Raw genomic sequence first — 13,656 nt, 5'->3', positions numbered from 1 at the left:
GGATCGATGCTCCCAAGGTCGTAACCAAAGTTCAAATACCGCGGCCTGAATAAAATATTTCGTAAAAATCTGTTAATTTCGAAGAATTTTTAATATAACACGATTTTGCTCGCCCGCCCGTTTGGAATGGAAGTACCCGTGGATTTTGTGGAAAAACACATTTGTCCGTGCGACGGCGTCTGAGGATTTATTGGGGGAGAGCGTGGGCGAGGCTGCCCGGCACACTGTAGATAATTAAGTAAGCTGATCCGTTACGCGTGGAGCCTCTGCGACACATATAGGGCAACTGTTGAGGGCAAAACAATATATATGACCGCAGTTCCGCAGTTCAGACCAGATATATTTCTGTTTGCCCAATGGTTGACTGATAGGAAATGAAGTTTGCCATTTGGATTGTGCAATGCGGAATGAGGATTGTAATATGATGTGTGAAAGTATTGTTATGTTCTTTAGTAGAAGAAGCGTTTGTACGTTACATACTACATTATCATTTTAAGAGAAAAAATACATTTTCACTAGTCAGCTAGTTTTCCGAAACGCCTCTTTGAATTATTATTCAAGTGGTCGCTGGCAGTGAATGTGTGAAAACTATTTTTCACAGTAATCTGCTAGAATCAAAAGACCATGACCAAACAGCGCGCGGAGCTGAGCGAGCGAAGCGAGTTTGCCTCGGCTGCGGCCGGAGTGGTGAGCCAGAACGAACGGTTAGTTCCCTATTCACCGGATTCCTGTTTCCTACTGTACGCCACAATCCGAATATACGAGAATCCGACGAAACAAGAATCCGGTGAAACAAGAATCCGGCGAATTGGGAACTAACCCTCAAGCCGACTATGTATTTTATAATACATATAATTTAGAAAAAATGCTTCTTTTATGTGTATCGTTTAGTTTGGTTTAATCAAAACTAGTTTTCACTGAAATAGATTTTCTCCAGCTTCATTAGACAGAAAAAAAAAATTAAAGCCAACTATTATTAGAAATAGCACGTTTATTATGGAAGTTATGGCACTTCGTTACGCTTATGCGAGTATGTATAAAATATATTTTACAGAACTTACGTACAAACAGCACAATACCTACAACACTGAATACACATTACATTATTTACGAAGGTATGTACATTGGCGTTCAAAAGTGCATGGACATGTTTCAACCGTAATATTAAGGCATTACGGTCGACATATTCTGTCCATGCACTTTCGAACGCCACTGTACATGTGATTTCAAGCAGTAGATAAATTGATGTGGTAGATTCTGATAGAAGAAATTATATTTTTGTGAATCTACGCCTCGGTAATAGCTTAATTAATATTACCTAACTAATTATTAAGGTATGTGACACCAAATACTGTTTATAAAATGTAAAAAGTAATTAAAATACATTTACATAATAATTATAATATCGCTTGCTGATGGTCAAAACTCAAATTAAAAACTTCGATTTTCAGTTGCCTAACTACATGCAAAATATCGAAACTGTTAACAAATCTGTTAATACCTTAATATCCACTGCATTGTTGATAGAGTCTGTGCGGAAAGAGAAGAGTCGTGGCAGAAACGGGAACTAACATTTTAAATTTTATATGGCAATCAAACCTTTGACACCTGTCTTGTAAAAAGTAAACAAACTTCTGTCATTGTATATTTTTATTAACGAAAACCGCAAGTTTTATGTATAAAATATTTTCAAAACACGATGAAACCGTACATAAAACCACAAGAAAAATTATATTTAACATTGTTCGGTTTTGTCAGGGGGAAGAAAACGGCTAAAAGCCGACTATCGACTTACAAAAAGTCGCGGAACGTGTTTCCGCTATTCGCGGGTATTGATGTTGTATTTAATATTAAATAATTACCTATTTAATAAACCCCCTAAGTAACTTGTCTCCGGTACATCATCGGTAAGTATATTCATTCAAAATATATTAATTTTCATAAATATGCAGGTCATTCATGATCTTTAAAATAACTGACAAATAGTCTTGATACTTGCCATTTTATGCATATTTATATGTAATTTTTTTTCAGGATTGTGTAAAAGTACCTACGGTATCTCGAATAAAAGACCGCTAAGTAGGTGATATGCAAGAATTCGTAATCTACGTGCCGGATTCGAGCATATCCAGTTCCTCACATCAGTCCCTGGTTGTTCTGAAGCTAGCTCAAACATAAGTGACATTGAATATTTTAATTCAGACTTCGATTACAAAGAATAAAACTTTTTCATAAAAATATTTCTTTATTTGTAAGTTCGTTTACTAGGTTCTGTTAGTTACGAAATTATAAGTATTTCATATTTACCAGACTTTTCGGCGAAGTAAAATATCGTGAGATGAGAGAACCGGACATATCCCAATAAGGCCTACCTACTTATGCACTATTTTTATTCATATTCATATTTATTATTAATAATGTAAGTACACATACATTACAAGTCAAGTTTACAATGGGTGAAATATATCCCAGATAGAAAAATTACAGTTCTAAAGCCCAATTTCTACCCGATCTACCCGGTTTTGTATTAAAATAACTGTTGGACTGCACAGATTAGGTAGTACATAAATGAGACTCTATCTTGTTTGGTACTAAAATTACAGTTGTATGGGACAGATTCTTAACTAGTAAACTAGTTTTAGCAGTTTTGTCAATCGCACTGTCACTTTTTAGTATTTGAGACAAAAACAAGAGTGTGTTTTAAAAAGAAAACTAGTGCCTGCGCTAAATCAGAGGATTGATTTGACGAGCCGACACCACCACCAGGCTCCATTTAGTAAGCCGTGGTAAAAAACCGGAACAAAAGGGATACAAGTATCATGACCTTTAGTGTCGTACTATAATCACGTGACTAGTGTTGTCAGCATAGCAAAAACCATAAAATAGCACTGGCGCGCCCTCAAGTCCCACGACTCTTCTCTTTCCGCACAGACTCTAGTTCGAGAACTATTTAAACTGGTAAAGTATTATGTGAACCTAGGTATAGATTATGCTACATCAATATTAATACAATACAAATTTTATTTAAAGCCCCCTTTTTGTAAAGACATGCGATTTTTGTCCAATGCAAAAAATGTTAAGATAGTTTTGACTCTAGCAACGTTGATATTTTCACAGTATCTATCGTAAAAATTATAGGCAGTCAAAAGTCTATGAACCTATTATTAAAGCTATCCTATTTAACCAACGTCCCGGACTGTGCGTGTGCGGTCGGCAGCGGCGCAAGCGTTGCAGCAATACTTCCTGAACTGAGGAAGAATGCAGTTCCTACGAAGCTGCTCAGTAGGGAACAACTCGCAGTACTTGAGGGTGTCGGCGGCGCAGGGTGCGGGGCGCGGTGCGGGGCAGCGGCGCAGGCGGCAGCGGCGGCGGCGCTCGCGCGGCCGCGCGCCGCACAGGAACTCGTGCTCGGCGGGGCACACCAGAGGCCGCCGCGATATACCGCGACCGCACGTTGTTGAACACTGGGGAAGTATTATCTCATGCAGTGTTGCCCGAACGTAAGTTGCAATTGACCATTAACCATTATAAATTGAACCGTAAACGGTAACGGACAGATAATAGTTTACGGTTCAATATCGTCGGGAGACAAGCAAAAGTCACTAACTAACATCATTGAAATTATTGGACAATAAACCGTTATGGCGGTCAGCAAAATATAATCAGCGCGTGTCGATAACTTAGTATAGGTTGATATATTGTATGTGTCGTAAAGATAGCAGGATGTATAAAACGCCTAGGTATGATTGAATAAATCAGTCTAAGATTACCAGTCAACGGAGTCTTTTACTCACCCTACCCAGTCCCTCTAAAACCGTGTTACAAGTGTAATAAAGTGCATTGTTACTTTAATTTTTGATAGTACTTAATGAGTTTTGCTTGTCACCCGACGATATGTAATGGTTAATGGTCAAGAATGGTCAATTGCATTAACGTTTCGGCTAAAACTGATCTCATGTAGCATGTTGGTACACCATGACAACCATCTACGCATAAGCCCAGTTTGCTTTTACCTAGGAAATTAACTATTAAAAGGACTAGAGTTCCGTTTGCCTATTAGATATCAAGTTCTTTGATCTTGATGACTGACAGAAATATCTTTTCTCATTGCTACGTAGTAATTTGGCGGACGTTGAGAAGACAATTATCACTGTATTTTCAATGATATTCATTCAATGATTTTTAATCCAGCTCTTAGGTACCTATTAAGTTGTTAAGTTGATTGAATTACTAAGTATTTGAAACTAAGTTATTAAAAAGTATTACCGGCGTCCATGGCATTTCTTGCCAGTAGACGGGACAAGGCAAGCGGTTGCACGGTTGCTGCTGCTCCGGTCTGGGCTCCGAACATAGCGCCGGCGACACCATGGCTCTAATCAGATCCCTTTGGTATGTGGAGCTGTGAAAATGTGGACAAGTTTTAGTTCTTCTGCTTTCAAATAAATATTTATAGGGTGAAAAATAAAATATAGGGTGACGTTCCACGGGAAAAGGTACCTTATGGCGGCTGGCGCTTACGTCGCATAGCACCGCAATTATATTGGAGCGGCGTTAATAATAGCGTAAGCGCCAACCGCCGTAAGGTACCTTTACCCGTGGGACGTCACTATATTATTTTAGATGACTTTTGCTTCTAGTCGCTACATTTCCTCGTTTTTCAGTCGGCTGTAAAAAATACGTAAGTAAGTACATAAACTTTATATTTTGGACCGTTTTATGGCTCATTTTGACGATGGAAAAGAGTAGTATTTCCAAGGCAGTAAAACGTGCTCTCAACACAGGCTGTTAAGAAACGACTTGGTCACGCCTGACGAGTAAACTCTCGAGTAAGGAAAAAAAAAAAGTAGCGTGGCAACGAAGAGAATACACTAGGCAGGTGTCGGTTTTTGTACACTTTTGTCATCCCATAGTCTGTTTTTAAGGGTAGGTAATATAGGTAATTTATATATTAAATAACAAAATCAAGATGTCAGACGGATTTAAATTTTGAAATCCTTACTAATACATACTAATATTATAAAAGTCCTCGCGAACTTGTACAAGAACAAATAAATTCGACTTTTGAAATAAAAGAAAATACCAAAACCGAACGGACAAACATTGCTCTGGGTCTCTAAGATATATCCGATCTAAGTACACCTTACTTAACGTACTTCAGATTAACGGGCACGCAGAAGAGCTGCCGCTCCTGCAGTCCGGAGTCTCCGCAAGTGGCGCTGCAGGCCTCCCATTCGTCCGCCTTCCATTGGAACTCGCATCTGAACAAAATTAAATCGGTTAATTATTTCCGAAAACTAGGTGCTGAACCAAACATTATAGGTGTGACATAGGCACAAAGGCTTCGGTGGCTCGGCCATCTTGAGCGAATGGGAGACGATCGGGCGGGCCCGGTCGGTCGACCTAGGTATCGATGGGTAGATGTGGTGGACGCTCTGCGCGAGCTCCGTGTTGAAAACTGGCGAGAAACGGCACAGGACAGGAATCAGTGGCGAACAGTCGTATTTTGGGTCGTTGCGCCCAAAATACGACTATTCGCCACTGATTCCTGCGCCAATGCGCAATTTCGCCAGAGGAGTAAGTAATTATTTGCATATTAGTTAAACAATTTGTACGACAAAAACGAGTTTATTGACTAGTTCTTCTACTAGAATAGAACCTACACGGACTAGTATCTAATATCTAATGCCATCGCGGTTTCCTTTATATGCCTTGGTTGGAAGAAGTATTCGTACTTAACATATCAGAGTTGTTAGGTGCCACCTTATATTTTGAATACCAACTGTATTATGCAAAATGTATTTGTATTGTAAATGTGCACACAATAGAGATATTTGCGTACAACACGGGTTCCTAAGAACATTTACAGGCAAATCAGTGTTGAATAGACGTGATAAGTTTTAAGCAAGTTCCGTTCAAACCTAAACAAACAGCAATCTAATTCCGGTAGGTAAATAACTCCCCGGGCTAAAATAGCGCAACTACAAAGCGACGTCATCTCGCCTCGGACTCTCCGGCTTTGAGAGGGTTAAAGGACTGTCGTTACTAACCCTGATTCAGTGCTATGTCTCAGACAAATGTAAGTGTGATCTTAGGCTAATCGAAATCAGTTTTACTGGCCGTTTACAAAAAAAATCCTAGGTACCCCGAACTTTTCGATCCCGGTTTTTGATTATTTTTTTCCGTTTTACCTCTTGTACTAGTGCTCGACGCTGCACTAGTATTCGACATGGGCACTTTGGGGCTATTCATAAATTACGTCATTTCAAATTAGGGGGTGGGGGTCTGGACATCGGATGACGGTTGCATGAAGTAGGAGGAAATGGGCTCATTTGAAGCATGATTTTTGGATGATCATGGGGGGGGGGGTCAAAAATCGTCAAAAATCGATGACGTAATTTATGGACAGCCCCTTTATGTCAAGCACTAGTACTTCTACCTTAGTAGCCCGAACAATTAAGGTAATAAATACGTTCGTAGAACGGTCATATAGAAGTTTAGGTATGAGCGGCGGGGGTTCGGTACGTCAATACAAGACTTACACGTCTCAGGACTTTAACGAACCGTAGCAAGCGTCTAGGCGCTAACGTCAGAATTGCCTCACTGACTTTATTAAATCCGCTTCAGCGCACACAAAGCGTTTGAAAACGTTTTTGATAACTCGGCAATTTAGGAAGAAATGAGAATGAAATGAGACAGAGGCTGAATAATTTACTAAATATTACGTCCTTATCTTTGTCTCGAATAAAAATCTTTAGTTGCATGAAATTGTCGTGTTTTGCCCTCAACTTTGTCATCAACCGTCAAACATCCATTAAGAGCAGAATAGTTGTGACTGGAAAGGTAAAGGGTGGAGACCAACGGGCCACAGCGATTCCGATTTGTACAAGCTCGCTGGAAAAAATAGCTATCTTTTTGCATAAACCTTAGCAGGCAACTCTAGCATAACTCATTATGATCACTTCAAAAATACCACACCCTGTCTAACGCTTTCGTTATATCTAGGCTGACTGTAGCCGACCGGTGTGTCACATACCCCCGTATTCGAACAATGAGATACTAGCGGAGTCAGTTATGAAGTTGACCCAAAACATTTTTATTAAGCTATGAGCTTCATCACATATGATCTTTGAGTAATTCTAAGCATTTCAAGCCTGGGAGGCAATAAGGGGAGGGGGGGTACAAAGATGGCCGCCACCCGTCATCATTCAAAAAAATCTGTTCTGGTCCTGGTGGCTACTAGGGCAAGTTTGGTATCATTTTCGTATAAACCGGAGACGTAGAATTCATTGCTGATATTTGTTTTTTTCAGCTTCATAGTAATTTTACAAGAAAAACGTAAAAAGATGAAAATTTAGGATGGAGGTTTTTGCTTTGAGAACTAATAACTTTTGTATAGTGGCCAAAAATATCATATAAAAAATACTATAATAAAGCGTAATTCATGCAGATTCTAAACATATACACGTTGAGTAATATCCTACTGCAAAAAGATGGTGAAAAAATTATTAAATGACCGCAGCGCGAGTAGTTGGACTTTCTTTTATCTTGCGGACCGTCGTTTATCTTACAAAATGATCGAGTACGAGTACCTACGTAGGTATGCTTACTTTGCTAGATTTTATGATGACGAATAAAATACTTTCATCCAGACATAATTCATCATACAGACACAATTTTATGCACTTTAATTTTAATGCACTTGCAACGATTTGAGTGGGGCCTAGTGTTATTTGACCGATGTTTTCTGTAAGGTAAGGAGGTAAGTACGTACTTCCCCAGTTGGGCTCTGCTCGGATAGATCTGGAATGACATCCGCTGTGCTGTGCCCTACCACACAAAGCGAGATGACATTCACAGTGCCCATACCTCTCTTTTGAACGTAGTTTAAGGATATACCCGGGTCCAAAATTGGGTCCGAGAAATAACTATTATAAATGAAATTATTCTAATAAAATAGCGCTCTTATTTTTGCTGATAATATTAAAACACTATTTATGAGAGAAATTGTACTACTTAGGAAGAGGCAAAATATTTATTTTCACGATAATTTTCATGCTATAACTCACCAACCTGCACATAACATTCATTTGGATTTGATTTGGTTTGATTTTGTTTGATATTTTACATATAATATTTGCTTCAGGTTGGTGTGGTGAAAAATTCTGTGTTTCATTCGGCGGCAAATTTTGTTTAACCTTCGTTCTTTGAAACCCTTACAACGCTCAAGATTCCATTTTTTCGAACCACTCACTACGCTCGTGGTTCAATTTTGAAATCTTTCGCTTGATCGGGTATCAATATTAGCACGAGCGGTTAAACAACAACTTTGCCCCCTTGTAAAACAAATAACTATTATGCTTAGAGCTTACATTTAGAAATCATAACAGCTATGTATATTTGTCGTACTAATATAGGTTATGCAAGTATGACTTGGTGACAAACCAACGAAGCCCCGCCTCGCGCTTCTGTTTTCTGCTCTGAGGGATAAAAGGTAACTAACGAACCTAACCTAACCCAACCTGAAATTGCGGTTGTACATGATCTTATTTGTTAAGCGAGCCGCCCTCCTCTTTAGACATGGGGATACCTGTGTGTATTTTTTTAACCTATACCAGAATTATGTCTGTGTACTGGAAACTGCGGACATTAAATATACAGAAAGCATTTTATTCGTCATCATAAAATCTAGCAAAGTAAGCATAGTTAACTACGTAGATACTCGTACTCGACCATTTTGTAAGATAAACGCCGCCTAGCGAGAGTCCAACTACCCGCGCTGCGGTCATTTAATAATTTTTTCACCGTCTTTTTGCAGTAGGATATTACTAAACATGTATGTTTAGAAGCTGCATGAATTGCGCTTTATTATAGTAATTTTTGTATGATACTTTTGGCCACTATACAAAAGTTATTAGCTCTCAAAGCAAAAACCTCCATCCCAAATTTTTATCTTTTTACGTTTTTCTTGTAAAATTACTATGAAACTGAAAAAAACAAATATCAGCAATGAATTCCACGTCTTCGGTTTATACGAAAATTATACCAAACTTGCCCTAGTAGCCACCAAGACCAGAACAGATTTTTTTTAATGATGACGGGTGGCGGCCATCTTTGTACTCCGCCCTCCTCGACTAGACGCACGCTTCTTATCGCCTCCGAGGCTAGAAATGCTTAGAATTACTCAGAGATCATATGTGATGAAGCTCATAGCTTAATAAAAAAATTTTGGGTCATATATGGCAGCGATCCGTAACTGACTCCAGTATACGTCAAATACTAGATATTGAAACGATATGGATTAGATATGTCAAAGTCAAACAAGTGTCAAAAGTGACGTATTTGTTTGAAGAAACGTCAATTTTGACACTTGTTTGACACTGACATATCTAATCCATATCTTTTCTAGATCTATTAGGTAACTGACGTATCTTAAAGTTGGACCAGGCCGTACACGCTCTGGCGAGGTTGCGGAAGAGTACTTCGGCGTTCCTGGGACCTCGCCGTATAGCAGCGAGGCGGCAACAGAGGGGTTTTAGTGGGTAAACCTGGGGTCTCATTAGCCCACAACAGAGAGTCCCACATAACCATACCGGCCCGTCCCCGCGCCGGGGTGGTATGCGTAAAGCATTTCCCCTCTTAAAAAAAAAAGGCCGTACACACTAGAAAATCACCAGTCGAGAGTTCGCTGATTAACGATTTATCGTCTAGGTATCCAATAAGTTTTGTACCTTGTTGGCCTGTAATCATATTGGATTTGATAGATATTTAGGGCACGAAGTTTTTTATGTCTGAAGACCGTGATAATTCGTCTGGCGTCTTTCCATCGACTCCTGTTCGATAATTGGTTGGCCAGTCCGGCGACTCACGCTATACATACCCTTGCTTACTGGCCACCTACAACTATAACTGGCTGATCAGACTCACCGGTGCGTGTTGTAGGCCTCGAAGCGTGCACGACGTGCGTGGTGGAGGCACCGCGGGCGCACAACGCGCAGCCCGCCTACTCACACTACATCCTTACGTACTGCCGGCCTAACCGAGGTGTCAATCGCTATCGCTTCGACAACGAAACGCTTTGTGTGTCTCTATCGCTCCTGTCGGGCTTCACTCGTCGAGAGACCCCGAGACAGGCCGTGGACGAGTGTGTACATGCTGCTTCATTGTAATCTCGCTCTTCCTTGTCTCGCCTCGCGATTTCCTATTGGATCGGAGCGGTGCCGAGACTCGGCGTGAGGCTCTCGACGAGTGTGTACCAGACCACAGTATAAATAATAGTACTAGGTACAGAAGACTCACTCTCTAACAAGACGCGTCTGTTACAATCAGGACAGATATGGCCGCTACAGCGCCACGCGCGGCTTATGGCTAGCCACCAAAATTGGTGTGGAATAGATGTACTTGTAGCTACCTATTGCAAAGCGACGAAATCGCGGAGTGAGCCACGCCTGATCAGACTTACCGGTGCGTATTGCAAGCCTCGTAGCGTGGCGCGGAACACTGTTGACCGCGCAGGCACCGTGGACGCACCACGCGCACCCCGCCGCCGCACGACGCGCTACACGGGCCGCGCACGGGCCACTTGCTACACCAAAAAAATATGTTCATCATTATCCGACTTGAACGCTCTCTCTCTCTATTATTTAAAGCTTATTTTTAAGCGTTATTCTAGACCTACATTGCACTGGGCTATTCTTATCCAGAGGAGTGGGTATAAACACGAGTTACGCATAAGTTTAAGATAATTCTTTAATGCATATGGATGGCATCTCTAGAATTTCTAAGTTTGGGCGAAACATTAAATTAACAGGTAAAAATGGAAGTAGTTAAGTTGTAAGTCTTTTAAATCAGTCATACTATACATTCTTCCAGTTATCTACTTTAATTCACAAATCTTTGTTGATGGTTTCGACCATTTATTACGCCTTCACAAAGTTTTACAGCGAGCAAGTAAATCACACGGGCATTCAATTTTGCAGGACGGTTTACGACCGAGCTCGACTCGGCTCGGCTAACTTTATGATAGATAGATAAGCTCGCTATGGAACCGTAACGGCTCAGCCACGACATTTCGCGACTTGCGACGGCGGCAGCGATAACCTTAGGTTGGAGCGAGACACAGCGTTCGGACCTTTCGTTCTCACCTATGGTTCGGAAACGGCTCTAACGATTTCGATGAAAATTGCTATGTGGGGGTTTTCGGGGACAATAAATCGATCTGGCTAGGTCTTATCTGTGAGAAAACGCCCATTTTTGAGTTTTTATATGTTTTCCAAGCTAACTAAGATCGGTCTCCCAGATATTGTAACTATAATGATGAATGAATTATGACTTCTTCGTGTCCGTTATTAAAGTGTATTTGTAATTGTATATATTATGTAATATTGACGAGGTTGTACCTGTATTCCATGGGTCGGCTCCTGCTATTGCCAGCGGGCGAGCTATAGTTGACGGACACCTCCACGGTGACTGCCTCTTCTGTTTCTAATTCGTGCTCGGGTATCGCCTATGGTGAAGGATAAGAAGAGTTTATATTAGTTACGTATTAAAAATATATACGTAGGTATTTTTATCATGATTAGAAGGACATTAAAAAGATAACTATGACTCACAACAGTCACAACTTAATAGCGATAAAGCCTAAAGTCAAAACTACCTACCTACTGATGTAGGTATCTACTTAAAGATTTCTGTCTTTATTATGATATCAACATTAATGCGTCTTGCTCACTATGCCTTAACACGAAATTTACGTCTCTGCTATCTCTTGAGGTATAGGACATCGTTGCATTTATTTCAGTTCTATTTTTACTGCTAATTGAGTCGTCAAGTTTTGCTAAACACTCTTTTTACATCGAAATCCTGAAAATCGGGCTGTTACCAAAAATTCCGAATTAAAAATAACACAGTGGTTAAGCAATCAGAAATACCAAATTACTCCGTCCGCTTTTTTTACGGGTTCCACTTTTACATAAAAAAAATACTGAACCTTTTTGAATAATATACGATAAAGGTAAATGAAATATGAAGTCCGTGGAGTGAGTTCTCAATTAAGTACAGAGCGTGGATTCCCGTTTATAAAGGAGAGTAGGTGAGTACTATGAAAAGAACCAGGGTAAGTGTGATCTGGAATAACACACAGTTGTGATAGATCTCGGGGTCATGAAGTTTTTTGTGGTCCTATAAGCCGAGGTTTGATTTTAATAATAGCTCGGGAGCGGAGTTGAAACCGCTTCTGAATAATTAAGCCTTGGTCCCTTATCATCAAATGTTTCACTTTGTTACACTTTTCATAGTTTAGTCCCTTTTGTTGCCGTTTATTTGACGGACTCATAATATAAATGGAATACGTGAGTGATGGAAGAATTTAAGACCTGAAACTGTCGGGGTTCGTATTGTTGTTGAAGGTTTCATTTAGTAAAAAGAAAGCTTTACACGAAATAAAATATTTGTATCTGTATATGAGCTACACAGATTATAATAAAGGCTTGACCACAAAAAATTGAAACATGGTTACAGTCATGTATAAAGTACCGACATCGAAAGGTCTTTAAAAGTTTCGGGAACGAGTTTATATTTTTTTTTTGTACTATCTTCCACATAACTTCTTGACCCAACTTATTTTTCTTCGTTTTAAGAATTCAGAATGTGTAGAAACGCTGTTGGAAATGATATAAGGTACTCACCATAATCATCAGATCAGTCTGCAGCGGCGACTGAGCCGATATATGCACATCAGCGTCCGTCTGAGTCCACCGCAACAAACTGCTCGCAGCGACCACCTGTCCCTCCCAGCCGTAGCGTTCCTCTTTTATATCTATCACGTTACTATCCAGGTCTATTATCTGCAAATTCTGCGGCACATTTGGATCGTATTTGAGGTAATTGTGCTGTTGTTCGAGCTCGACCCGCTTGGAATGTTTGCGCAGCTCTAGAATGTGTTTGTCACGCTTGCGTTCTCTGATGGCTATGGAAAGCGGGACCGGTGTTGCGATGTGGATGGAGAGCTGGTTTGCCTCGTGCGGGACCATAGTTATTCGTGTCCAGCCTGTGGAATAGTATGGCATAAATATCGATTGTGGCTCAAGTAGACAACTTCCTATTTAATTTTTAGCAAGCTGATACCTACGTCTGCGAGCGACACTATATAGGTAGGTACATTAAAAAAGGATGAATTCAAATTTTTCCTTTCATATAAAAAATATATTTAGCAAGGTTCGCAAAGTACCTAAATGGTCAGTAATCAGGTGCTTAATAATTTTTATACCTACTGGTAGTACTGGTACAAGACGAAGGCGGATGCGTTATGTTCTTATGTTTTTATTAAATTACGAAATAAAAATAACGCATCTTGTTATCCCAGTTTTAATGATAAGTTTATGCCAACGATTCTCAATAAAAAAACTTAAAAAATTGTGAGTTCTAAAACAGTAAAATGATTTGCACGAAATGCCGGGAAACGACCCAGGCTTTTTAAACTACTACTGAGCAAATGTTGTCAAAATACCTACTTACCCGAACAATGCTTGAAAAACAAAATAAATTATGGAAAATTTAACCCCATTGCCATCGTAAAGGCAGACGACCAATCGATTCAGCACAGAAACACGTTGCCGGAGGTAAAACGGTTCCAGTTCAGGCCATTACCTTCATGTTTAT

The 13,656-nt window shown here is 40.0% G+C and overlaps 1 protein-coding gene across 2 annotated transcripts in view; it reads right to left on the bottom strand.

The window, feature by feature from the left end:
• Positions 1 to 973: 973 nt before the first annotated feature.
• Positions 974 to 13,656, bottom strand: part of LOC134664503 (A disintegrin and metalloproteinase with thrombospondin motifs 1-like) — a 71,963-nt gene continuing 59,280 nt past the window's right edge. Inside the window, exons 12-17 of one of the 2 annotated variants that reach the window (XM_063521180.1) lie at positions 12,684 to 13,045; positions 11,397 to 11,503; positions 10,460 to 10,582; positions 5,154 to 5,258; positions 4,267 to 4,399; positions 974 to 3,464 (exon numbers count right to left, since the gene is read on the bottom strand). In XM_063521180.1, coding sequence (XP_063377250.1) covers positions 3,180 to 3,464; positions 4,267 to 4,399; positions 5,154 to 5,258; positions 10,460 to 10,582; positions 11,397 to 11,503; positions 12,684 to 13,045 — 1,115 coding nt within the window. In that variant the 3' untranslated portion in view covers positions 974 to 3,179. The remainder of the gene's footprint in view (positions 3,465 to 4,266; positions 4,400 to 5,153; positions 5,259 to 10,459; positions 10,583 to 11,396; positions 11,504 to 12,683; positions 13,046 to 13,656) is intronic. The other variant, XM_063521181.1, reaches the window with a different exon arrangement.

This window comes from Cydia fagiglandana, chromosome 5 (assembly GCF_963556715.1).
Source record: "Cydia fagiglandana chromosome 5, ilCydFagi1.1, whole genome shotgun sequence".
Lineage (NCBI taxonomy): Eukaryota > Metazoa > Arthropoda > Insecta > Lepidoptera > Tortricidae > Cydia > Cydia fagiglandana.
The sequence above is the reverse complement of the archived record's forward strand: the minus strand, read 5'-3'. Positions and strand labels throughout refer to the sequence as shown.